General features: G+C 41.8%; 15 protein-coding genes across 15 annotated transcripts; 10 read left to right on the top strand and 5 right to left on the bottom strand.

The window, feature by feature from the left end:
- Position 1: 1 nt before the first annotated feature.
- On the bottom strand, positions 2-578 carry SAMD00019534_083380 (hypothetical protein; the record flags this gene model as incomplete). The annotated part of the gene is made up of 3 exons (XM_012896229.1): positions 2-115; positions 172-393; positions 459-578. The coding sequence occupies 3 exons, from the start codon at positions 576-578 to the stop codon at positions 2-4; spliced, it is 456 nt and encodes a 151-aa protein (XP_012751683.1).
- A 428-nt stretch (positions 579-1006) lies between these two features.
- SAMD00019534_083370 (hypothetical protein) lies at positions 1007-2391 on the bottom strand (the record flags this gene model as incomplete). Its single annotated transcript, XM_012896228.1, has 2 exons — positions 1007-1182; positions 1269-2391. 2 exons carry the CDS (start codon positions 2389-2391, stop codon positions 1007-1009), a joined length of 1299 nt encoding a protein of 432 aa, XP_012751682.1.
- Positions 2392-2722: 331 nt separating this feature from the next.
- On the top strand, positions 2723-4516 carry SAMD00019534_083360 (hypothetical protein; the record flags this gene model as incomplete). Its single annotated transcript, XM_012896227.1, has 4 exons — positions 2723-2890; positions 2964-3052; positions 3150-4101; positions 4175-4516. 4 exons carry the CDS (start codon positions 2723-2725, stop codon positions 4514-4516), a joined length of 1551 nt encoding a protein of 516 aa, XP_012751681.1.
- On the top strand, positions 4506-5746 carry SAMD00019534_083350 (hypothetical protein; the record flags this gene model as incomplete). Its single annotated transcript, XM_012896226.1, has 3 exons — positions 4506-4627; positions 4706-4817; positions 4877-5746. 3 exons carry the CDS (start codon positions 4506-4508, stop codon positions 5744-5746), a joined length of 1104 nt encoding a protein of 367 aa, XP_012751680.1.
- A 383-nt stretch (positions 5747-6129) lies between these two features.
- Positions 6130-6397, bottom strand: SAMD00019534_083340 (hypothetical protein; the record flags this gene model as incomplete). Its single annotated transcript, XM_012896225.1, has 2 exons — positions 6130-6159; positions 6239-6397. Coding segments are annotated over 2 exons (189 nt in total), but the record flags the coding sequence as incomplete, so codon positions are not given.
- Positions 6398-6741: 344 nt separating this feature from the next.
- Positions 6742-7996, top strand: SAMD00019534_083330 (hypothetical protein; the record flags this gene model as incomplete). The annotated part of the gene is made up of 5 exons (XM_012896224.1): positions 6742-6774; positions 6846-7544; positions 7626-7694; positions 7787-7858; positions 7955-7996. The coding sequence occupies 5 exons, from the start codon at positions 6742-6744 to the stop codon at positions 7994-7996; spliced, it is 915 nt and encodes a 304-aa protein (XP_012751678.1).
- Positions 7997-8350: 354 nt separating this feature from the next.
- Positions 8351-9187, top strand: SAMD00019534_083320 (hypothetical protein; the record flags this gene model as incomplete). The annotated part of the gene is made up of 3 exons (XM_012896223.1): positions 8351-8569; positions 8673-8793; positions 8868-9187. Coding segments are annotated over 3 exons (660 nt in total), but the record flags the coding sequence as incomplete, so codon positions are not given.
- A 689-nt stretch (positions 9188-9876) lies between these two features.
- Positions 9877-10636, top strand: SAMD00019534_083310 (hypothetical protein; the record flags this gene model as incomplete). The annotated part of the gene is made up of 3 exons (XM_012896222.1): positions 9877-9996; positions 10062-10446; positions 10515-10636. The coding sequence occupies 3 exons, from the start codon at positions 9877-9879 to the stop codon at positions 10634-10636; spliced, it is 627 nt and encodes a 208-aa protein (XP_012751676.1).
- A 230-nt stretch (positions 10637-10866) lies between these two features.
- SAMD00019534_083300 (hypothetical protein) lies at positions 10867-11891 on the top strand (the record flags this gene model as incomplete). The annotated part of the gene is made up of 4 exons (XM_012896221.1): positions 10867-10997; positions 11054-11281; positions 11352-11548; positions 11617-11891. 4 exons carry the CDS (start codon positions 10867-10869, stop codon positions 11889-11891), a joined length of 831 nt encoding a protein of 276 aa, XP_012751675.1.
- A 182-nt stretch (positions 11892-12073) lies between these two features.
- On the bottom strand, positions 12074-14282 carry SAMD00019534_083290 (hypothetical protein; the record flags this gene model as incomplete). Its single annotated transcript, XM_012896220.1, has 3 exons — positions 12074-13148; positions 13212-14177; positions 14260-14282. The coding sequence occupies 3 exons, from the start codon at positions 14280-14282 to the stop codon at positions 12074-12076; spliced, it is 2064 nt and encodes a 687-aa protein (XP_012751674.1).
- Positions 14283-14660: 378 nt separating this feature from the next.
- Positions 14661-16124, top strand: SAMD00019534_083280 (hypothetical protein; the record flags this gene model as incomplete). Its single annotated transcript, XM_012896219.1, has 2 exons — positions 14661-14981; positions 15057-16124. Coding segments are annotated over 2 exons (1389 nt in total), but the record flags the coding sequence as incomplete, so codon positions are not given.
- Positions 16125-16949: 825 nt separating this feature from the next.
- Positions 16950-19541, top strand: SAMD00019534_083270 (hypothetical protein; the record flags this gene model as incomplete). The annotated part of the gene is made up of 4 exons (XM_012896218.1): positions 16950-16994; positions 17067-18788; positions 18857-19321; positions 19395-19541. 4 exons carry the CDS (start codon positions 16950-16952, stop codon positions 19539-19541), a joined length of 2379 nt encoding a protein of 792 aa, XP_012751672.1.
- Positions 19542-20026: 485 nt separating this feature from the next.
- Positions 20027-20704, top strand: SAMD00019534_083260 (hypothetical protein; the record flags this gene model as incomplete). Its single annotated transcript, XM_012896217.1, has 1 exon — positions 20027-20704. The coding sequence occupies one exon, from the start codon at positions 20027-20029 to the stop codon at positions 20702-20704; it is 678 nt and encodes a 225-aa protein (XP_012751671.1).
- Positions 20705-20747: 43 nt separating this feature from the next.
- On the bottom strand, positions 20748-22556 carry SAMD00019534_083250 (hypothetical protein; the record flags this gene model as incomplete). The annotated part of the gene is made up of 3 exons (XM_012896216.1): positions 20748-20892; positions 20958-22094; positions 22177-22556. The coding sequence occupies 3 exons, from the start codon at positions 22554-22556 to the stop codon at positions 20748-20750; spliced, it is 1662 nt and encodes a 553-aa protein (XP_012751670.1).
- A 1071-nt stretch (positions 22557-23627) lies between these two features.
- SAMD00019534_083240 (hypothetical protein) lies at positions 23628-25376 on the top strand (the record flags this gene model as incomplete). Its single annotated transcript, XM_012896215.1, has 2 exons — positions 23628-23644; positions 24332-25376. 2 exons carry the CDS (start codon positions 23628-23630, stop codon positions 25374-25376), a joined length of 1062 nt encoding a protein of 353 aa, XP_012751669.1.
- Between the last annotated feature and the right edge of the window lie 762 nt (positions 25377-26138).

The raw sequence follows: 26138 nt of genomic DNA, 5'->3' as shown, positions 1-26138 counted from the left end.
TTTAAGCTCCCTTGATCAAAAGGTGTCTGTTGGACAGAGAAACTGCAATACCAAAGATGCTACCCAGTAGCAATCCAATGTGGCATCCATGGGACAATGCCAAATGGATACATTTCTAAAGTATGTATATATGTTAGTATTGATCAACAAAAGAATAATTATTTTACTTACCATCCAACTACAATCCTTCTCTTTGTTGCAACAGTAGTTGCAGGAGAAGACCAGTCTAGAGAGTACCCATCCAAGACCAAGTCCAAGAGATGCCTTTGGACAAAGGAAGTAGGAACACAGGAATGAAGAGGCCAACACACTTGGAAGACCCTCTGTGGTATGTTGGTAGCTGACCAAGACCTTCTCAAACTCCTCATCTCCATTAACATTTGGTGCCTTGACCTATTATTTGTGTTACTAGTTAGAACCACCTTTCCAATCAATTTAATGTTGTTTGAATGACTTACGTTTGCCTTATCACGAGCCCTCTTTACCATGAATGCTTGGTATGTCCACATTGAGATGGCACTGGTAGCCACAATGGAGGGGAACACATGTCTGTCTGGAAGAACCCAATCTAACTTCATTTCTATAATGTTTGTTGATGTTTAATACTTGAACGGAAGAGATAAAACGAAGAGATAATACTATTATTGAATGAATAATGCAAATATGTTGAGAGGATGTTCAATGATGATGATTGATTGGGAGTGAGTCCAATCCAATACAATTTAAATTGTGAGTTGAAGAGAGAGGTGAGTGTTGTTGTTGTTGTTAGTATGTATGTATGTTCACCATCCACACATACACACGCCAAGCCCAAACAAGGGTTAATAGCATCTCTCTTTGAGCAGATACACACACTATATTCACCCCAATGGAGGAAGATGTTGTTGATTGAATGAATGGTGTGTGTTGTGATGTTCACATTGCAAGACCAGAAAGAGAGAATATTACAGTTACAAAGTATTGCAATAACCTAACTAATTAGGTAAAGGGTAGAGTTGATATAGTATTACTTTTCAACAACACCTGGATCTTTACGTATGTCAGTGGATGGTCCAACAACAAAAGGTAGTTTGGAGCCATTCCTTTGTCTGATTTTCCTTGCTTCTACTTCTTCATCGGTCAATGGCAAGTAGTAAATCTCTGGTTTTGTGACTGTCTTTCGATAAAGTTTATCCATATCCGCTAAAATCATTGATTGATTGTTTGATTGATTGGTAAGTAAATGTTCGAACTGATCGTTGGAATATAGGCGGAGGACTTGGACTTACCCTTTGATAGTGCTGGAGGTGGTGGTGTAGTTGTTGTAGTCGTTGTTGTTGAAGTTGTTGATGCCGATGAAGTCGTTGATTTGTTTGAAGATGTATCGGATTCATTCTGTTGTTGTTTCTTCTTTTGTTGCTTTTGTTTGCCTCCATTGCCAGCAGCCACTGGCTCTGGCGCCTCACTAATGACAGGCACACTTGATCGTGAATGCTTTTGAGCAATCTCAAACTCCTTCTCTGATGAGTACTCCACTGACAGCTTTGTTCTGTTGAGCTCAGGCCACACTAGTCCATGCAGACGATTGCGCGTGGCAATGGCCTCCTCCTCTGTGGCAAAGGTGACAAAGCAGTATGACCTTACATCGTTCATCCAGAACTGCTCCACGGTGCCAGTCTCTGACATCAATTGTTTCGCATGCTCCACTCTGAACGGTCTGATAAAGTTGACAATGAGCAATGTCCTGCTGACTGGCTTCTTTGCTGATGATACATCAACCTTTTCATCGACGTTGTTAGATGATGATGATGATGGACCATCCACACGTTGTCTCTTGTTATCAATGTCACTTGAATTGATGATGATATTAGTGCCACTTCCACTGCTCTCCAATTCCTTTCTCTTTCTATCATCACGATCTTTCCCCAACTGCTCCTTTAGCTTATCCTCTCGCTCTCTTGTCTCCTTCTCCAACTTCTCCTTTAACTTGTTCTTCTTTTCATCTTGAAGCTTGCTCTCATCATCATCATCATTGTTGTTATTGTTATTGTGCTGCTGGTTATCTGTCGCGACCACTGCATCATCACTCATTGTATCCTCTTTGATTGATGATGTTGTCTCCACCTGTTGTTGTCGATCATCTTTCATCTCGGTCTCTGTCTCTGCATCAATTTTGGTAGTAACATCTTCGTTGGGCTTTGGCGAATCCTCTTTAGGTACTGCTACCTCTTCTGATTGTTGTTGTTGCTGAGCCGAAGAAGAAGAAGAAGCTTGTTGTGCTTCCAAGTCCATTTGTTTCTTCAATGCCTCTACCAAGGCAGGCTTCAACATGCCAGAAGTACTCAAACCTCTCTTTGTCAACTCCTCCTTTAGCTCAGCTACCTTTAACTTTGATATATTGACATCAGACATTATAATTATCTTGATTATATTATTATTATTATTATTATTTATGTTATCTCTTCCCTTCTATGTGTGTGATTGATTGAAGAGAATGAATGAAACTGTGAACATACGCATTTGATAGTTTTTTTCATCAAAGCTTTCAAATAACTTCATAACAATCTGGATTTTCTTCTTCGGCAAAACAATCTTTGCAACATTGTGAGCCAAGCCTTGAATGCCAGCCACCCTATCTATCATTCAATCAACCATCTCAACACTTTAAACTTGACTTCATTATTAACAACAACTTATAAATACATATATATATAAGATACACACACACAAACTCAGTCAAAGGATGAAGTTGTCCGTTCAGTTCAATGACAAGACCAAGCAAATCACATATGAACCTGCGTCGGACCCTCTAGACTTGAGAGATCTCACACAGAGAATATGTATACAGTTTAGTATCACTTCATTCTCTGACTATGCTTTGACAACCTCTACAAATGGTACTCTAATCGAAGTATGTAGTAATCAATCATTCATTCAATCAATCAATCAATCATACTTATACAACAACCAACGCAACATCACAGAGATCAAACTTATTCCTAGTCACTGATGGATGTCACTTGATACTCAAGCCAAGGAGTACTATTCCTCAACCTGCTACAGGTCAATCAGTGTTTGTTAGAGCCGATAGAAATAGGACGGCAACTCAACATTCATTCCTTGGCGGARGCGCCATTGTCGCCTCCTTCTTCATTCCTTTCAACAAACAGACCAACCCTTGGTTCATCATCAGTTGCACCATCAGCAACAACACCAACACCGAAGCCAGCACCAATGCCATCAGCAGTACCAACGCCAGCACCATCAGTAACAACACCCAAGCCAGCACCAACGCCATCACCAGCACCAGCACCAGCACCAGCACCAGTTCACACATCAACATCACCATCACCAATGCCAACATCACCTCAATCACATACAACTAGCCCTGGAGTCACTGGAGCAACTTCACCAAACCCAATGTCCACCTCTGGTAGCACACCGACCTCGCCCGGAGCACAACAACAAACAACATCACCGATGCCAATCACATTCACCTCAGTCGAGTCGGCACTGTCCTCACTCAATGACCTGTCACTAAAGAAGAAGGCACTGTTCCATCTGAAGGACCTGCTCAAGGATGAGACCAGCACGCGTCGGTTCCTTGAGAAGGATGGTATACGTTTGATCGAGGAGCAGATGAATGATCTCACTGGAAACACAATGGCCTATGCGCTGATCGCCATTCACTCGGCATGTCAATATGACTTTGCCACCGTGTCGCTGCCCATGACCCTCGTCAAACGCCTGTTGGTCATGATTGCCGACCCCAACCTGATACCATCGATCACCAAGACCTGTCTCTCCATTCTCACACAGTACTGCACGGCCAAGCCAAATGGCCAGCGCGAGCTCTTTGATCAGTATCTCAAGCTGACGCCCGCCACCAGTGGTCAATATCAAACACTCTATGCCAACATACTGGCATTGCTCTCATCGTCCACGGTGGACATTCAACTCAATGCACTTGCCCTAATCAATGGAACATTGGCCAAGTCACAATCTGATGAGCTCATCACAGTCTTTTCCAAACTGGACGAACTCGATATCAACACCAAGCTCAGGCGACTCTATGAATCAAATGTATCACATGAGTTGAAGAAACAACTCTATGTTTACCAGGTATGTTGATTGATTGATTGATTGATTGATCGTTCATACTCACTCTCTTGGAATCATTCCAATCAATCATCAGAAACACAAACTATCATTGATCAAACAAAGAAAGAATGTATCTTATAGCAAGGAATCACAGGACCATGAAGCATTGCTGATGAAGTTGTGGACGACAACATTCCCAAGTGTCAAGTTGGAGAGTAGAGTGTCGGAGCAATGGAAGATATTGGGATTCCAGGGAACAGATCCGGCCACAGACTTTAGAGGCATGGGCGTGTTTGGTCTGGACAACCTGATCTACATCGCAGAGAATCACACCGAGCAGTTTAGAAAGTTGATCAGTAGTCAGGTCGAGAGGAAGGAGCGTGACTACCCAGTGGCGGTGGCCGGTATCAACCTCACACAGATGCATGTTCTTTGAACTCTTTAGCGTATCAGAGGATAGTAATCCAGACCTGCCAATATTCCCGATACTATTCTCACACAAGAATGCCTTTGAAGAGGTCTATTGTATCGCGTTCAAGCTTCTAGAGTATGTAGACACTAGGATACTAGTATGGACAATGGGGCTCAATCACTAACTCACTCACCCAATCAATCAATCATTCAGCCTGACATGGGATACGATGAACGCCAGTTACATGGAGTTCCCCAAAGTGATTGCCACTGTGAAGCAAGCTATTGTCACAGCACTGGAAACGAAGCCAACTACCCTGGAAGCTGTATGTTGTAACATTATCCATGACTTTACATTCATGACTAACACACATTACATCATCAGTTTAACTGGGCGACAGGATCATCAAAGAAGACCAACATGTTCCACAATGATGATGACAATATTGAGAATGAGGACATCAAGCAATTGAAGCTGGTGGTGCAGAATGACATGATGGAGGTGGTAAAGAATCAAAAGATTGCCATCATGACGGAGGGCATCTACTTTAAACTTCAGAAGCCTATCAAGGGCAAGACATCCACACAAACATTTACCAATATGTTTGTCCGACTGGCGCCAGGCACCCAGGACGAGATTCAATACTCGTATTGCAGCCAGGATCCAACGAGCCAAGCAAACACCCCCTCTGCCCAATCACAACCAGCGTCAACATCAAGCAATCGCCAAGAGCTCACTGGATCATCGAGTATGGTTCCACAGACGACACCTCAATCACCGACACTGGCGTCCACTCCCGCCAGTCCATTGTCTGCGGAAAAGAGCAATCCAATGTCCTACGTCAATGTCAGGCTCACCGATATAACGTTCAGCGCCACGGCTGCACCGACCGATGCATCAAGGGGTCGCCAGAAGCCAGACACCAAGGCACAGCAACAGCAACAACAGCAGCAACACTTCTTCCAAGTGACGCTGGGCAAGGAAGTGTTTGATTTGGTTGGCAACTCACGTGACGATCACTCCAACTTTGTCGACTGCATCCGAGCCATCACCAAGAAGCCCTTTGAATGTCCCGAGACAATTGAGGAGTACAAGACATTGGTCAACTTGAGTCTCAAGCTCAAACTGCTTGACCTCGAGGGCGTTGAACTACCAAAGACAGCACCAAAGGTACCACCTCCACCAGCAGACTTTAACTTCCTGACCAAAGAGGTGCATTCCATGCGTCAAATACTCCAACATCAGTTGAAATAACCTTATATATATATACATCCGTTCATCCGTCCGTCCATCCATCTATCCAACCATCCAACAATCAAACATAAATGAATGTATCTGTATCATTATCAACAACATCCAAGAGTCTATCTAAAGTTCATGATAATATCGCGCGTCAACAGCTGTGTGCGGTTGTTTATGTACATCGTCTGTATTCTGATCCAAAGTATGATTGATTGATTGATTGATGACCCTCTGTGATGTTTGATTGATCGCGCTCAGAGAATGAATGTATGAATGTTGTGTCATTGATCTAATATTCTCTGTTCAACCAAGCAGCAGCAATGTCGTTAATGTAATCGTAGTGGTAGTAGTCGTATATGTATGTATGTATATATAATAGAGTTGATCAAGTATGATTACTTCTTCTTTCTGCTAATCTTCTCTTCCTGTTATACGTTAAATCATTCATACAAGGTCAGTATTCTATCTGTATCACTACCGATCAATCAATGATAGCATTCATACCTTGAACAGAACATGTTGTTGTACGACAGGGTCATACTTTCGCAGCAACAGCTTTCTTGTGCTTAGCTTTGCACTCTTTGTTGTAGTATAGTAGAAGCCAGTGTTTGCCAGACTGACCATCTTTATCACCATTGTGTTGATTTTTGTTGCTGCTCCTCCTGCCATCTTGTCGTTGTCCTTGTCGTTATTGTTTATGAATGACCTTGACTTTGTCTATCTTCTTGTGATCATGTTAGCATTCACCATTGACTCGGTTTGATCAACTCACACTAAAGCATCAATTTTTCATCTGCAACGAACTACGATCGATCAGAAGTTGTTGCCTTCTGAAAGCCACTGATCATTTTGGGTCCAATTAATAAAAAATCATATGCTTTGGCTTCAATCCATTCATCAAACCAACAATATATATCGCCCAAAGCATCTTAAGTGTTGTCAGTATCATTGTAGTTATAATTGTAGTTATATTTGCCCCTATTTATTAAGAGAGAAAAGAATATAGAATGGTCCATTCAGAGATAGATGCCATCAAAAGTGTATGTTATATCACTCACTCTCAATGATCAATCATTCACTCACTCTATCTCTTATTGACCTCCTAAAATAGGAATTGTCAGCCATCACATTCACTGCAGGATTGATCAAGGAGTCAATTTCGATCAAGAAGGAGTTGGATAACATTAGAAGTGAGGCTCAAACAATCAAGGCTGAATTGGCCAAACAGAAGAGCACTCCAGCAGCAGCACCTGCGGCACCAGCTGTGACACCAACACCAGCTCCATCAAAACCCGCTGCACCAGTGGCCGTTCAAGCTCAAGTTTCACAAACAACACCTTCAGCTCACAAGGTGTCAACTCCAACTCTCGTCTCTGCTCCAGCAGCACCAGTAGTATCAAAGGCTGCTCCAGTCGTTTCAAAGGCTGCCCCAGTCGTATCAAAGGCTGCTCCAGTCGTCACCCCAGCCCCAGCACCAACTCCAGCACCAACTCCAGCTCCAGTTGCATCAAAGCCAGCAGCACCAGTTGCAGCAAAGCCATCAGCACCAGTTGTATCACAGGCTCAGGTTTCGCAGACAGCACCATCTCCAAAGGTTTCGACACCAACTCTTGTCTCTGCACCAGCACCAACACCAGCACCAGTGTCGTCTGCTCCAGTGGTCCACAAGACTGTTTCAACACCAGCAGCATCTGCATCACCAGCCAAGCCATCCACACCAGCAGCATCTGCATCACCAGTCAAGACAGCCACATCGCCCACTGTTGGTCCAAGACCAGGTGCCACACTCGTTGGTCCAAACCCACAGATTGTAAGTTTGTGCTATCATCCCAATCAAAATGACACTTTGGAACTAACAATATCGTCATCATCATCCGTCGCGATTAAATAGAGAATCCTTGTGGACGCTGTAAAAGAAAGAGCCAAGAAGGATAAGACTTTGGATCCAACAAAATTGGAGGTATGTTATAGACATGGCCAGCCATTCCGGCGGGCTTCCCAAACCCATGGGATCAAATACACTAACTCCAAGCTCAATCAAACAATTAACAGGACTACTTGGAGAATGCCGATTTCCAAACAGTCACTTCAATGTCCAGAGATGAGTTTAAGAAGATGCCAAAGGTATTTTATTGAAATTTTTGAATGAGCCTTATTCAAATTGATTGTTATTAACATAAATTACGTACCCTCATCATTCAATCAATCAATCAATCACAGTGGAAGCAAGACGCCAAGAAGAGAGAGGTTGGATTGTACTAATAGATAGATAGAGATAGAGATAAACAAACATGAACACAGTTATATTGATAGTCGTAATGGTACCATTAGAATAAGGTCCAAGACCAAGTCAATAAACATCAACCATCCAGACTTCCAGTGTTGATCAATCACACACACAAGGTTGCTTTGTGAAACACACGAAGTCCCTTTTTTTTTTTTTCAAACACCACCTTTGTGATGTTCGCAACCAACAGGTGAGTCACCGCTTCCTTCAGGTTTGAGCACATCACATTGCATTCAATTTATTCATTTATTTGTTTCAAGATAGTTTGTTATTTATATCATATAATATAATATATAGTTAGAATATAGATAGATAGATAGATAGATAGAATGAGATCAATAGTGATAGTTTGTTTGTTGGCAGTCATTGCCATCCAGGCAGCTCATTCATTCATGTTTGAGGTGCGTCCTGCTGAGGAGAAGTGTTTGGTCGAGGAGTTCAGAAGAGACACTCTGGTCAAGGGTTCATACGATATCTCTGATAAACTGTCAAAGAACATTGCCTATCCAACAGAGTTGATCATGCAAAGCATGCAGATGAAGGTCTATGTATGTGTCTATCAACCAACAAACAAGAGATTTAGCCATCATCATGTCATCTAACACAATCATTCATTCATACATTCATTCATACACAATATGACCATTATAGATTCGTGATGCACATGGATCATTGTTGCATGACAACCAAGATGCCAAGAGCAGCAACTTTGCCTTCACTGCCCATGAGGCCGGTGAATACCTCTTCTGTTTCTTGGACGCTTACAGACCACGTAAGTCCTATCATTGACACCCAACAGACAGACAGACAGACACCTAACATACATACATCAATCAACTCCAACAGATGCATCAGTTATGCCACTGAGCAGAACAGTTAGATTGGAGATCAAGAGTGGAGCAGAGGCACATGACTACACTGATCTGATCACCAAGGGTACACTCAAGCCATCAGAGGTTGAGTTGAAGAAGATTGAGGACTCTGTCGACTCTATCAAGAATGAGCTCATGTACATGAAGGGCAGAGAGGAGACCATGAGAAACACAAACGAATCGACAAACTCTAGAGTTGCATGGTTGGCCATCTTTTGTATCTTTGTCCTGATTGGCACTGCCACCTTCCAGATCACCTACCTGAAGAGATATTTCAAGCAGAGGAAGTTAATCTAAACAAGTAGTAGCTAGTTAGTTGGCTGTGGCTGGCTCATCACAGTGCGATCATCATCATTCAAATCCAACACCATCATCAATCAATCAATCTCTCCAAGCGTATCACTATAACTATATTCATTGATTGAATAATTGGTGGAGTGTTCTGCGCGATGGCATGGATGACAGAGGGGATCGCGCCAGATGAGCATCCCTCAAATAAACATTAATCTTCATAAGTGTGCATCCTTTCTTCATTCATTCATTCTTTCAAAGATGACAACGACAACAACTACTACAACTTCAACATCATCAATCGAAGGAATCATTAGACAATTGTTTACAATCAACTTACAACAACAACAACAAGTAGAATGGAGTACATTCTATAACCAATTAAAGATGTCGTTGTATTATATTAGACGATGTTGCCTAATGTTACCAATGTATATATGTTTGTTGTTTGAAGGATGATCCATCATCCATCCATTCGAGCGAGATAACTAACTTACTTACTTGCCTTGTACAAGTGACTCTGTAATATACTATCATGCAACCACCATCTTCCAGAGATACCTGCGGCATAGATCAATTGGACAATATAACAAATATGTACGTTGTTGTCATAGTGACAACATCCAATGACTGGCTGACTGGTTAACTGGCTGACTCATTTATTAAATCATTCAATACAATAGATAGTTGGAATGGCATCAATATTGGTAGCGACCAAACTCAACTACTCATCACCCATTGAACTACGCATTAGAGATATACTCAATGTTGGATACTATGTATTGACCAACAAGAAGTTACTCATTGATGAGGTAGGTTGGTTAGATCAATGAACTTGATTAGATTGACTAACTAATGAATTGTCCACCACCGCCAGACATATTATACATTGAAGGATAACATAATCAAGATGGAACAGGTATTGTTGAGAACATTGAGCTTCGATGTATCATTAAGTAGTAGTGTCAAAGTACCACATAACTATTTGTTACACTTTGTACATTTCCTGGATGATAGCATTGCACATGACAAACTACCAGTGATTGGACAGAGTGCATTGGATCTTTTGAACGACTGTGCATTGACTCCATTGCCACTTCTAATTGACAATCCATCATCATTGGCATTTATGTGTTTATCAACTGCAATCGATCTCTATGGCAAAAACAACAAAGACATTATTCCAATTACCAAGGATAGACTTGGACAAATACTTGGTGTAGTTGTTGTTACTTCAGAATCCAACAATAACAACGAGAAAGGTAATATATATAATACATTATAGACTACTATTCCTGTTACTGACATCGTCCTAATAATAACATTATAGTAGTATTTGAATGCCTAATAGATGAACTATACCAATGGATGAATGACTGCTCTCCGATCAACTTTGCCAATGACGTCCACAGCACAGACGCTATGCTTTTGCAAGGGGTCAACACCAACTAATTTGGTAGCAAACAAGGGTTGCACCAAAACAAGCCGAAAAAATCTAAATCAATGTGTAGAAGGTCTTCTCCTCCTCTTCTTCTTCTTAATCATATGATTGTTTGATTGTTTGATTGAATGACGAGTACAGAAATAGAGAGTGGTGTATTAATAGATAGGATAGATATAGATAAATAAATAAATAGATAGATAGATAGATAGATAGATAGATAGATAGATAGATAGATAGAATGAGCTCGATAAGTCTTAATCCTACAAACAGCAGCAAGATACTAAAGGCAAAGGAAGCCTATGAGAACAATGATCTCATTACATCAAAGGCTGTACACGATGAAGAGGACAGAAAGGAACCACATAAAGAGTATTGTGTCAATCGAATCAAGATTTCATTGTTATCATTAACTAACTATGAAATAGGGAGGCAGGTGAAGCATTAAAGTCTATTGTATTTGGTGGTTTGGATGGTATTATTACAACATTTGCCATTGTTGCTGCTGCTTCTGGTGCTGGTCTATCAAGAGTAGTGGTACTAGTACTTGGTTTCGCCAATCTTGTCGGTGATGCCTTCGGAATGGCTTTCGGAGATTATGTATCAGAGAAGGCTGAGGAGGATCATCTCATCAGACAATCAAAGATGCTCGAAAAGTATGAACCCATCAATCAAATCGATGTTGACTACTACATACTAACTCTCTTCGCATATTGGAATAAACAGGAAACTAGACTCTGAGCCAGAGATTGAGAAGGAGAACTTGAAACAATTATACATGACAAAGGGATTCGAAGAGGATGATGCTGCAAGAATCGTAGAGTTACTCTTCCCTTACAAGTCAACTGTCATGTCCATCATCATGATGGATCAACATGGTGGCAATCCAGATGCAGACGGTTCAAGTGGTGCAATCAAGAGTGGTACGTAGTGCAGATCACATGATCATGAATCACGTACATAATCTAACATTCACCMAACAACTCTGTAGCCATGGTAACATTTTTATCATTCATCGTTTGTGGAGGCATTCCATTGCTATCGTTCGTTGTTGCCGGTCACTACCAGACAAAGTCAGGGTTTGACACTGTCTTTGGTATCTCCATCTTACTGTTTGGCATCACATTGTTCCTGCTGGGCTCAGTCAAGGGATACATTTCAAACAAGAACTGGGTTGTATCTGGTCTCATCATGTTGATCAATGGTTCAATCACAACACTGGTTGCATTCTTCATTGGCTATGGAATCGAGTTGAAGGCCAATTAATTGACAGTACACATCGACACATTCAGCTCAACACATCACCGTCATATCACGTCACACTCTCTCTCTCCGCTACATGTAGCAGCTTGATATTTATTTACAATATTCGATTGATTCAACTCCATTGTAATAATACATCATGGAATCCAATCAATGTATCTATCTCTCTCACTCTCTTTTGATTGTTACTTGGTAGAAGAGTCCTGCTGCTCCTGATCAAGTTGCTTGTCTTTTGGATCGGCCTTGGCGAGGAATGAATCTCTGGCATCCTCCATCCATGATGTGTTGTTGACCAGACCCATGTTCTTGACCAAGTGCTGTGTGAGATTGGGACCTCTGGATGCTGCAGCTGTTGGCACTGACTTGTCTGGCTTGTTCAGATCCACCTTTGGCTTCTTAACCTTCTTGGTGTATGGATTAGTTTGTTTGAATTGGGGCAGTGCGAATGGTGTGATGATAGGTTTCTCTGGTACATAGTCTGCGGCATCCTTCTTCCTTGGTGCCTTTGATGCACACAGCTTGATGCCCTTCTCCGAGAGCAGGGGATCGTAGAATACTCTGACCTGTCCATCGGAGCATCCGACCATGATCTGATTCAACTTTTGATTCCACTGGATGCTGATCGCGCTGGCCGATGGTATTCTGATCTGTCTCATCTTGGTAAGTGTTTCCTTGTCATAGATCACCAGTGATCCATCGCCACCCTTGTCCAAAGACGATGTGCCTGTGACCAACAATCTGTCGTGTGATCCAAAGAGACAGTTTTGCTCGAGGTAGTCGCATTGGAGATCGTCAAACACGACGACTGGCGCAGTCAAGTTCCTTAGGTCCCAGAACCGCAGAGTGTGATCCAAACCTCGGGATACCATTGATATGCCATCCCTTGCTAGTTGGACACTTGATATCTCTGTGTTTAGTTTGTGCGCCTCTGGTATGGAGATGGTTGGTTTCGAAAGGTTCTTTCTCTTGTCCCATGTTGATATACATCCATCTTGTGCTCCACCTGCAATGACGTCGCCGCGAGCATCGTACGTGCAACATGTTACGCCAACTCTATTTCCCTTGGCACCCTTTGACTTGATGACCGATAGATTCTTCTTGGTATTGTTGATGTCCCATATTCTGATTGTACTATCGATTGAAGATGTGATTATCTCGTCCTTTGTCGATGGACTCCAACAACATGATGTCAAGATGGACACATGTCCCTTTGTATGATTCAAGTCTTGAATGTATCTATCACCTGCCACATACTCTGATCTAGATTGAATGGTCGATGTTAGTTGATTTGATTTATTGAAAGTGACATGTTTGAATACATACTTTGCAAAGCCATCCCTATCGTAGAGCTTCATTTGAGCTGTGCATGGGAGAACCATGAATCGATCGCCAGCGGGATTGAATGATACTGATCTAACTTGTGCACCATCAACTGGCTCAATCTCTCTGAATGACTTTAGTGAGGAGTCCATGCCATTGAAGTCCCAGAAACGAACCATGCAATCATAGCTTCCAGTGAGCATCCTAGCACCTGATGTCTCAATTGATATTGATGTGACTGCTCTTGAATGACTCTTCATGACGACCTCATGTGATATTGGTATAGTCTTGACAAGTGCCAGCCATCTTTCAACAGTTTCCTTCTCCTCATCCTCACTGTCATCACTATCACTGTCGCTATCGCTATCACTATCGCTGTCACTATCATCGTCATCCTTATTGCTCTTTGCTTGTGGTCTGGGTGGTCCAACCATTAGTGAACCATCATCTTGTCCATTGTCATCAATGACCTTCTTTGCAGGTTGTTGTGGTCTTGGTGGACCAACCATTGGTCCAATGTTTTTGTTGTTGTTGTCATCACTACTGTCACTATCGCTGTCACTGTCACTGTCACTGTCACTGTCACTGCCATTGCTTTGTTTGACAGCAGGTTTCATTGGACCAATTGAGACAGGAGGATGAATTGATGATACAACAGGGGACTGTTGTTTCAGCTTTGATGTCAAAGGAGTAGAGTCCACTGTTGTTGATTGTTTCTCGTTTGTAGATTTCAGATCATCGTCATCATAGTCACGATTATTAACAACAGATACGACTACAGGTGTTTGAGAAGTAGGCATGATCTTTGTAGATATGTTGAACTTTATACCTCCGCCACCGCCACCCAATCGATTAGGTGCACCAGTGACAGCATCAGACTTTGAAGTGGCTCTACCAATTTGAAGTGAATCATCATCATTGTTCGATATTACACTTGGCAATGCATCTATTCTCTCCTTATCTTCTAGCCTTAATGATTTCTTAGATGTATATGTTAGTATGTTCACATACTCTGACAGATCATTCAACTGAGGGGTGCTGTAGTACTCACATTTCCAGGTGTGTCGCCATCATCATTGTTATCATTCAGATTGTCATGTTCTCTTTCTCTTTTATTGTTACTCATTATTATTATTATTATCTTATTGTTGCTATCGAGTCGAACAAATAAACTTAAGTTCATTAATTGTGTGTGTTTGAATGAATGAATGTTTCTCTTAGTGAACTTACAACAATGATAACGTTACCAGTAGTTCTGAATGGTTTTTAGTTTGAGTGATGGGCTAGTCATTGGGACTCTGAAATTTCCAAAAGGGAAAAAAATCTGCAAAAATCATTCGTGCGAATGGAGAAGGAGTAAAAAAGATTGTCATCATCATAGGTTTCATAAAAAGTTGTTCATTTGTATTGTACATCACATTATATTTATATAACTAGTATTAGTATTAGTAGCAGAATATCAAGAAAGATATGATGATGATGTCAACTCGCCAACTTGCCAAGCGTCTGATAAACGCATCGACCAATCAAACATTCACCAGAGTTGCACCCTCCTCATCATCGGCACTCTTTTGTAACTCTACTACTTTATACAACAACAACAATAAGAAGGTCAACAACTACTCATCAAAGAATCATCAAGAGCCACATGAGGAGAAAGATCACTTTGAATACACCAACAAGTTGGAGCCACAAGTCCTAAAGGATTACATCCCATGCTATACTGTCATGGACCAGAATGGTGTTGTCAATCCTCCATCTGCTGATCCAAATGTATGTGACCAACAGACATTGTGATGATGTTGATGATGATGATGCTAACATCACTCATTCATACATCATCTTTAGTTCTCTCAAGAGATGGTCACCAAGATGTACTCGACAATGTTGATGTTGAACACAATGGATTCGATCTTTTATGATGTTCAAAGACAGGGACGTATCTCATTCTATATGACATCGTTTGGTGAGGAGGCTATTCATATTGGCAGTGCACAGGCGTTGACGTTGGAGGACACCATCTTTGCTCAGTACCGTGAGAGCGGTGTGCTGATGTGGAGAGGATTCACGCTGGACGAGATTGCCAACCAGTGCTGCTCCAACGAGCTGGACCCAGGCAAGGGCCGTCAGATGCCCGTGCACTTTGGCTCGAAGCGCATCAACGTCCAGACGATCTCCTCGCCACTGACCACCCAGCTCCCACAGGCTGTGGGCGCTGCCTACACCCAGAAGCTGCTGGGCCAAAAGGCGTGCACCGTTGTATATTTCGGCGAGGGCGCTGCCTCTGAGGGAGACTTCCACGCCGCCATGAACATTGCCGCCACGCTCTCGGCACCATGCATCTTCTTCTGTCGCAACAACAAGTGGGCTATCAGCACACCATCTCACGAGCAGTACCGTGGCGACGGCATTGCTGGCCGTGGACCAAACGGCTACGGCATGACCACGTTCCGTGTGGACGGCAACGATCTGTGGGCCGTGTACAACGTCACCAAGATGGCCAGAGAGATCGCCGTCGAGAAGGGCTTGCCCGTGCTGATCGAGGCCATGACCTACAGAGTCAGCCATCACTCGACGTCCGACGACTCTAGCAGATACCGCACGACCGAGGAGATCAACCATTGGAAGGAGAAGAAGAACCCCGTCAACAGACTCAAGAACTACATGGTCCGCAAGGGTTGGTGGTCTGAGGAGCTCGAGAAGACCACCGTCAAGGAGGCACGTGAGGCCGTCAAGAATGCCCTCATGAAGGCCGAGAAACAAAAGAAGCCAAAGATCTCTGAGCTGTTCACCGACGTCTACGATGACATCCCCGACCACCTCAAACTCCAGCAACAGGAACTGATCGAGCATTTGAAGTTGTACCCAGATGAGTATCCAGTGGACCAGTACGCAGCAGAGGACTCAGTACAAAAGTTTTAATTCACATTCAGTTCGTGAGCAATACAATAAAGACATAATATGATATTAACATTAGCCATGGCAACATACCAATTGTCGACGGTAGTACTACACACACACACCCACCAAGATAGATAGTGATAGACATCGGTTGGTTCCATGTCAAACCAAAGCCGATTGGCATTGCCAATTCATAGTCATAATAGGGTATGAATGTGTGTGAAACTAGAGTATCCAGATTCAACCACCCACCATCATTTCATCCCATAGATTCTTTCCATTGACAACGCTTCAGCGTACCCCATTTTATATGAATGAATAAAAAATTAATTAAAATCAAATCAAAAATAGAGCTATTTTGATATGTTTGTAGTGTGTTTATGTACAACTATCATACACACACACACACACACGCTCATACACATACACACAATCAATCAATAATCATCATCTCAATCACACTCACTCACTAACACACACAATCAACCAATCACAAATCACTCATCATCATTAACTACCTTTGCGCTCTCTCTTTCTTTTTCTCTCTATCTCTTACTCACTCTCTCAAACAAACAATCAAATCCATCATCATCATCATTCCATCTTCAATTACATTTATATCTGTATCTCTATATCATCCATCGTTGACAACGTCATTAGATCAATCACACAAACAATATCTATCTATTCTATTTATCACAGGGCGATACTAAAGCAGCGAGAACAAAAAAAAAAGTAGCAACCATTCTCGATCAATCAATCAAATCAATCAATCAATCAATCGATCAATCATAATAGTATAGTTGTACTACTTCAAGGTAGCTACCTCACTGACTGATCATGGCATCACTTACAAACTCAAAGTCATCACCATCATTCTATAAAGTGAGTGTACATCGATCAGATCGCTCAAAAGTCGACAACAAAACACAACTTACTCACACAATTTACTTTCAGGATGATATTGATTCAGGAGCAACAGCAGCAGCAGGAGCAGATAACATTGAAGGATTTGGAGATCTGAGTGATCTTATAATACCATCTTTGAACATACCAGAGTTGCTCGATGAATTGAATCAACACTCGACAGAGGAGAATGTAGCTGCACTCAATGCATTGCTATCATTCGACACGAGCAACATCGATCCAGATTTCAATCTATTGGATGATGGCGCCAACAACAACATAGTTGACCCAAACAACAACAATAGTACCAATAATAATAATGGTAGTTTGAATAGTAGTGGCAATAGTATCACAAAGAAGTGTGGCACTGGACCACGACTTGGCTATCAGATATACAGGACATTCCCCTACAGAGGCAGTCTGCCAAAGCCACTCATACAGATGATTGAGTTGGGTCTGCAGGGCGACCATCAGAACCTGTCAGCCACCAATGATGATGAGGGCGATGGATCGAGCTCAGCGGCAGTCGGTCTGGAGCAACAAAAGAAGAAGCCATTCTCGACCAATGGATTAAGACACTGCAAGCAGTACAGAGCGTTGTTCCAGGGCGAGATTGATATCAAGCAGGAAGCAGACAAGCAGACAAAGCAGCAGAGCAGTGACCTTGGCGAGAGCAGTGGTGTTGGTCAACCAAACAGCAATAACAACAATAATAATAACAATGTCAACAACATTAGTAGCGGCAGCTTCGATTTGATCGTTGCACAAGACCATCCATCGATCAGTGACGAATCATTCTTCCAACCACCTCCAATGATATCACCAAGATCATTACAACTACAACAACAGCAGGAGGAAGAGGAGAATGCCAAGACACTGCAACAACAACAACAATCAACAGAGGATCAATGCGATACATCAATGAATACATCAAGTCAGTACTCACAGTTGATTGAGAGCTTGGCCACTGTCGGTGGTGAGTCTGATTGCTTCAACACAAGCATTGACGACCTGGCCCTCGGACTCGATGATCTAAAGAGTTTCAACCTGGACGACATCTCGCTTAACCTCTCGGCAGATGGCAAGGATCTACTTGAGCCGCCAGCAGCGACTGAAGCCTCCCAACAAGCGCCAGGCTCCCCGATCGCAGCGGTACTGCCTCCCAGCCACCACACACTGTCGTCAACGTCGTCGCCTCCCAAGCGAGCAAGAGAACCAACGGCCTCTGCAACAGTCTCACCAATATTTATTGATTCCAACGCCCATCGCATCAAGGGCAATCCCGAGCAGCAACAGAGCGATAAAAAGCAACAACTCTCGAGGACCATCACATTCGCCGACCCATCATCCATCCAGAGCTTCTTTGGGGGTGGTGCCAACAACAACAGCGCTGACCTTTCAACCACCACCAACGCCACCGCCACACAACAAGCACCGCCACTGCTGGCACACGAGAAGACAAGCTCCACCGGCTACCGTGGCCTCTCATCAATCTTTCCAAAGCTCCAGATCAACAACTCCAATCCATCACCGTCCAAGTTCTGCTATCCACTACTGCAGCCACAACCGACTACTTTGATCCGCGAGTACGCAATCAAGGCCGACACCAACACCAAGGGCCTGAGACGAGCCAAGAAGTCCTCGATGGACATGGAGGACGAGTACGTCGTGCACTACCCCTTTGGCGACGATCCACAAATGGCACTCTTTGCCGTCTTTGACGGTCACTCTGGAAAGAATGTGGCGATGACTGCCAAAGAGATTTTACCAAATGTAAGTTTGATCAAACTCATTACCAATCCAACAATGCACTAACATGACATCACTTGCCACTTATAAAGATATTATTGAAGTATATACAGTCTGCAAAGAGCGAGTGCGGCAAGCATATATACGATATGAGTGGTGTATTTTTAGCAACGTTCAAGGAGACTGATGCCCAGCTCTCGAGGTTTGAGTACGAGGGCGCCACGGCAACCATTGTACTAATATGGAGAGTGGGTCAACAGAGATTCCTTCAGGCGGCCAACGTCGGTGATTCGTCTGCATTCCTTAGTTACGCCGGAGAGACATTGGTGCTGACCAAGGATCATCGTGTCACCGATCCCGACGAGCAACAGAGAATCAAGGACGAGGGTGTCCAACTGAGCGAGAACCAAACCAGAATCAATGGACTGATGGTCAGCAGAGCGTTGGGCGATCATTTTATCAAACATCTCAATTGTGGACTCTCTGGAGAGCCAACCATTTCACCGCCAATCTCTTTAACTCCCTTCCATTCACATCTAATAGTTGCATCTGATGGTGTATGTATCGATTGTTGAGATACATGTGTATAATCCAAGTTACTAATCAATCAATCCAATACAATCACAATAGCTATGGGATGTAATATCTGGAAATAGAGCAATGGAGATGATCAAGACAGAGAAGGAGGTAGACAAGATGGCGAACCTTCTTCTTCAGTGCTCACTTAAATCAATCAAGTCCAAGGATAATATATCAATTATCGTTGCCAAGTTGTAAACATTATATTTATATATACATAAACTATTACTATATCAAGTTATAGCCTCACTTAAGGGCTACTGCTAATGATCAAACATCCTTCCACCTTTCTTTGGGTTAACATCAATCACTTTCTTTGAATATGAATACTATTCATTCACTCTTTTCAATCAATCAATCGATCAAACACATACATGTATCAAAGTCGTCTGTCACTGTTACTTAGATCAACATCATTGACATGGATCAACTATAGTTTGTGTCGAGCTAAGGTCAAGACAAGCAGTATCGTGAAGGATACGATCAATAAGAAACGATTTGACACAAATGACAACAACATAGTTCACACAAGACTTGTTCCCTTGTCAAAGGGATCCAAGAAAGAAGTTACAACTAGTAGCAAAACCTCAACAGTAGACATCACCAATAATAGTAGTAGTCGAAATAAGAGTGTAGTTAACAATAGCAATAGCATTGATTCACAAAAGCCTAAACCAAAGTGGATGACAAAGGCATGGTTCAGTGCTGGTGATGATGATATAGCCCCACCAACGATTGTTGCTGTCGTGGATCAACAACCTAATGAAGTGCAACTAGAGGTGATGGATGATGTAGACGTGGAAGAGGAAGAGGAGGTACAATCATTGAGCAACGTCAAGGTTGGAACAGACTATGAACTGTTGACAATAGAGACATTGTCCAAGTATGGACTGTCACTAAAGCGTGTTGGTGGTGCTGGTGATAAAGGCATTGACTTTAGAGGTGAGTGGATGATAAACTCCAACAAGTACTCTGTCATTGGTCAGTGCAAGAAGGTCAAGAGAAAGACTGGTCCATCAGTGTTGCGAGAGTTTGAATCAACAATGAAACGATTTGCAGAGGTACCTTTACTCGATGCTGGAGGTCAACAACTGCAACTACAACAACAAAGGACGTTGATCGGTATCATGGCAAGTCATTCTAGATTCATGGACAGTGTACAAGTGGAGATGGACTCCTTTGATCTTCCAATGATCATGTGCCAGATCACGGATAATGGTATTCACTCATTCATGTTGAATAAGGCTGCCAGACAACTGTTACCATTCCTACGTGTTGCAATTAGGAGGGTAACAAAGTCAGAGAGTAGTAGTAGCAGTAGTGATCAATCAACTATTGAACTGTATAGCCATCATGAATAAATTATATTATTATATTATATTATTATTTATTTATTTATTATATTTATGACCAAACGTCCAACAAGTATCTCTTCTCCTTGGACCATGTGACCCAGACCTCTGCAGCGTCATTCTCATTCAAGTTCATTTGTTCCTGGATGATCTCCACAAACGTCTTCCTTACCCCAACTGCCATACCCTTGGCGTCACTATGAATGATTGATAGAATGAATGTTAGAATAGAGCCTGGATAATGATTGAGTTCACCACTTACCCGCAAATATAGACGTATCCCTTGTTTAACTGGATCATATCAAAGAGTTGTTTGGCATTGTCTTTGATCTTGTCTTGAATGTATCCTAATGCCTCGTTGGTTTGACTCTCTCGGGAGAATGCAGTGTGTAGATGATCAAGTATTCCATCATTGATGAATGATTGCAATGTATCCTTGAAGAGATAGTCACGCATCTCACTACGACATCCAAAGTACAATGATCGCACTCCCTTTAGTTGTTGATGACGTAGATGTTGGAGGAATCCAATGAATGGTGCAACACCAGTGCCAGGTCCAATCATAATCAATGGCTTTGTATGGTCCGTTGGTAAATGGAAGTGAGGTGTGGCCTTGAGTTGATATGATATCCAAGCACCATCGATTGATTTATCATCTTTGATTGATAGGTTTGAAAGTGATGATTCAATATCGTCGGCTTTAGAGTCCAATAGCTTATGTTGAGTGCAGAGTGATTCGAGATAGGAAGTGCACAGTCCCATCGTGTGGCCTTTGGTTAGAGGCACATCGACCACACTAAACACAATCGATGCCTCTGTTGGACATGTAAGAGGCGATGAGGAGATTGAATAGTCACGAGGCATCAGTGCTGATACAACGTCCAAGAGCAGATGCAGCGGCACTTCCTTGCACGAGGTGTAGGTCTCGAGGAGATCAACCAATGTGACGCGATCCTCCAGTAGTTTGGCATAGATGTCCTTGCCCTCAATTGTCGAGCACTTTGCCAATGTCTCCTTCTCCTGTGTATCTTGAGCGAGCTCAGACAGGAGCTTCAGTAGTCGTTTAGACACGACGCCACAGATGTCCAGCTCATGTGTGAGCAGGTGTCGCAGTGATTTGCCATTTGCACGAATCAAATGAGGTGGCAGCTGCTGAGTAGCATTGGTGCAGGTTATCTCTAGTAGTTCATCAGCTGACCTCTTCAACTTGGCAATGAGGCGATCAACAATGACCGTTGGATTGTGAGGATAAACTGCAATGTAGTCTCCAGGTTGATAATGAACACCTTCGCCCAAGTGAAGTTGCAGTTCAATCACCCTCTTGATAGGTGGTAATGTTGATGTTGATGTTGTTGTTGTCGTTTGACCGTCCACATCTTCTTGAAACTGTGTAAGGAATCTATTGTTCAATGCAATGCAATTCATTAGAGTTGTGCTGTTGGTGAAGGTAGGTTGGCGAGTGGACACTACTGAGTACATACCTTGCCTTGATGACCTTTGCCCTCCTGTGTTGGGCATTTGGCAAGTCCAGGGTACCTACTGAATTAACAGCATTGTGATCGGTTGTTGATGATGAGGTGGTGGTGGGAGTCCTTACATTGTACTTTGGTGGCTCACCCAAGATTGTTGATGATGCTGATGGAGCTGCCCTCTTCAAAACAATCTTCTTCTTTGCTGCTGTTGGTGGTGCTACTGTAGTAGTAGTAGTAGATGTAGTAGGTGCTGTAGTTGTTGGTGTTGACTCTGAATGTGGTAGTGGTAGTGGTGATTGTTGTGTGATGGTATCATGATGGACACTCGCCTCCGACTCACTAGTTAGTGGTGCAGGGTCTGTTATGGTATTGGTATTAGAATCAGACATGACTGACTGACCTTGTTTGTGAGGGGAGACCAATGAATGAGACCTTGTATCTCTTTTTTCGGTATCTGTTGTAAGGACTCCGAATGGGCTTTACGGCCTCCTTCTCATTTAGTCCAATTTTTATTGTCGACAACATCACCACCAAGTTCTTTATTTATGTGTTTTCCTTGTGTTGACAATCAATCAAACATTAAGAGACTCCTACCCTATATAAGGGTAGGGATAACATTGGTGCAATGTCGTCATAGAATAATGATGATGTGGTAGATAACAATAAATCTCCGCTTTGTGGTAATCCCCCCACATCTACAGATCACTTATATATATGTGTTCGCTATGCAACACACTCCCCTAATCTGATGGTATTGGCAACAAATTAATACACACTCACACACATATATATGTGGATTGGAATAGATATTGACCACAAAGGATGATGATGAAGTTGGGTCCAACCAAGCACCTTCCTTCAATCCACCCAACAATCAATTCATCCATCCAACTCACAACCAACCACTATAAAGATAAAGTTGTTCTTGTCGAATTGTTCAATTATCCATTACAACAGGACTACAACTAGTACACATATATATATACAAAAAAGTAGTTGATCTAATTAATATTATCAAACAACAACAATCAATATCCAACAGACAGACAGACAGACAGACAGACGTATGTCCTTTCATCTCCATCATCCACCAATCAATCAATCAATCTATCTTAATTGATCATCATCACCTACTTTAAATTTGTTTAAGTGAGTTGGTGTGCTGTGTGAGTGAGTGTGTTATTGGCAACAACTACTGTTTGATCACTTATAAACCATCTAAACCACCACACCACCGGTGGTGTCGATATTGATCACTGGATCACCATCATCATCAATAATTATTGTGAGGGGGGTATCAGAGCTCGTCGGTCATCATCACTATATGTCCATCCACCTCACCAACCAAAATAGTTAGAATAGATATTAGAGGAATCAATCAAACAACTCCTAATTGACATCATCATCATCACTATAATCATCACGAGTTGTTGTTGTTGTTGTTGTTGTTGGATGTGATTATGGCCGAACACCTACAGTATGCATAACATTAACAACGACTCTAAAGGGGAAGATGTCGTCGTTAGTGGCAACAAGATACCATGTTCCAAAATAATAATGATTTGTCCAGGATTCAATCTCAACACTTCTTAGCACGCTCAATGTCGGCACTAGCAACTAGTGTTGTTTAGTACAACGTCTAACATTAATATTACTCTCATTCCACTTATTATTTATTTATTTATTTATTTATTTATTTATTTATTTAAATATATAACCATCAACAGTCACTATTTGATTTATTGATTGATTGACGTCATCATTAAGATTATTATTATTATTATTATAAATATATAACATGTATATTAGATATAGATATGGAAATATTAGAAGATAGTGTTTACAGATTATTCACACATAACCAACTCGATGAAGAAGTATCAAGACCAACAACAACAATAGGCACTTCCAAGAATAATAATAGAGTTACAAATACAGATCAATCAATGATCTTTCACATGGACCTTCCACATTGTATAAATGATAGTCCAATCAATTATCGATATTATCAAGCAACCGATCATTATCCTAGACCATCGACACTATTAGATAATCATAATAATAATAATTATAGTCAACAGGATAAGTTAGAAATATATCTATGTCCTGCAAACAACAACTTATTATATAATAATTATAACAACAATAATAATAATAATAATAGTATAGAACAACCAATATTTGATTATACATACAGAGACTTGATAACATTGGTCATTGTAATTGCATTGATATTGTACAACTATTCGAAAAGAGAGAGAAAGATAATACAGTTTGCCAACACATTCAAAGAGATACTAAAGTTGACACCAACAATCACCATCATCGAGATATGCTACGATTCACGACGTCGCATTGTAAAGACATCAAACCCAATCAACACATGGCAGGACCGTAACGTCTTTGCTTCTTGTTCAAATCAACAACATGACGATTCATCAACGACATTGGCCGCCTATAAGTACAGTATAGAGAGGTTCTGTAAACACTTATGTATCAACCCAGACACTCTGGAGCAATCGATCAAGAGCTCAGACTCATCAAGGGACATCATTATAAAGGGCTGCTCTGACAAGATTTACAAGTTCTCTGGTCACTTTGACGCTGTAACAATGTCTTTCAGAGGCGCCGTAGTGGACATTAGCAAGGAGAGGTTGGAGATGAAGCGTCTCAAGTATAAGATCACTCACGATCACTTGACTGGTCTACAGAATCGTTATCAACTCAATCATAGAATCAAGAAGTTCTGCTCGGCCAGCACCTCTGGACTCTGTGCAATCTACTTCCTGGACATCAATCGATTCAAGTTGATCAACGACACTCATGGACATGAGAATGGCGACAAGGTTCTCAAGCATATGTCCAACATTCTTCAGAACACGCAAGGACCTGACTCACTGCCAATCCGTTTATCTGGTGATGAGTTCCTCATTGTCAAACGCAACGTACAGTCAATGGAGAACGCCCGCGCATTCATTGGTGAGAGCTTGGCTGTGGTATCATCGTCACCAGTCGAGCTCAGCAATGGCAAGAAGATATCAGTCACCATCAGCTATGGTGGCGTTGTCTTTAAGAGTCACCACTCCAACAGTGTGATGCCGGAGGAGATCATCAAACTCGCCGACGAGTACATGTATCATATGAAGAAGCATGGTCTACCTCTTGTCAAGTTCCACACTCGACCAAATGTATTGTCGGCATCTGTATAGGAGGTTGACAACTTTCCATCTTGTCGATTGAATAAACAGGAGGTTGTACGCTTAATGATAGGTTTGTTTGTAAGGGTATGAGAAAATGATAAAATTGAGAATGCACGAATGTTTTTCTTTATTGTACATTTGACCAACAGATACGACAATCAAATATATAAACAGATAAACCATGCCTTGCATTTACATTTGTGGAGGTACATATCAAATGATAACAATCTGACTAGTTTAGAATTTAATGAATTTATTGTACTAACTAACTTAACCATCGATGCAATTGCAGAGTGTGGATTTGAGAACGAGATCAAGCCAAAGGAGTCGATCAGATGTAAGGATTGCACTCATCGTATCGTATACAAGAAGAGAACCGATAAGAGTAAGTAATGCGATTTAACAATGATACTGATGTATCATGTATAGAAAGAGAGAGCTTAGACCTAACACATTTGTTATTATATATAGTGATTCAATTCGAGGCGAGATAAATGTATTGTGACAACTCGACATCCCAATACAGATAATCACACTTTCACAAGCAACAACAACAGTTCGGATTGCAACAACAACAGCTCTATAACAACAGCATCTTCTTCCCTCTAACACAAGCAATGTTGACATACAGCACCAACCGATCATTGTATATGACAACCAGATAGAACATACTCACTTGGGAGGGCAATAAACAATGATCATCATGGTGACAACAAGAAGCGTACAGCTATTATTGCAAAGTGGATGATATTTATATATGTTATAGTGAAA

This window comes from Acytostelium subglobosum (assembly GCF_000787575.1).
Source record: "Acytostelium subglobosum LB1 DNA, scaffold: scaffold18, whole genome shotgun sequence".
Taxonomy (NCBI): domain Eukaryota; phylum Evosea; class Eumycetozoa; order Acytosteliales; family Acytosteliaceae; genus Acytostelium; species Acytostelium subglobosum.
The sequence above is the reverse complement of the archived record's forward strand: the minus strand, read 5'-3'. Positions and strand labels throughout refer to the sequence as shown.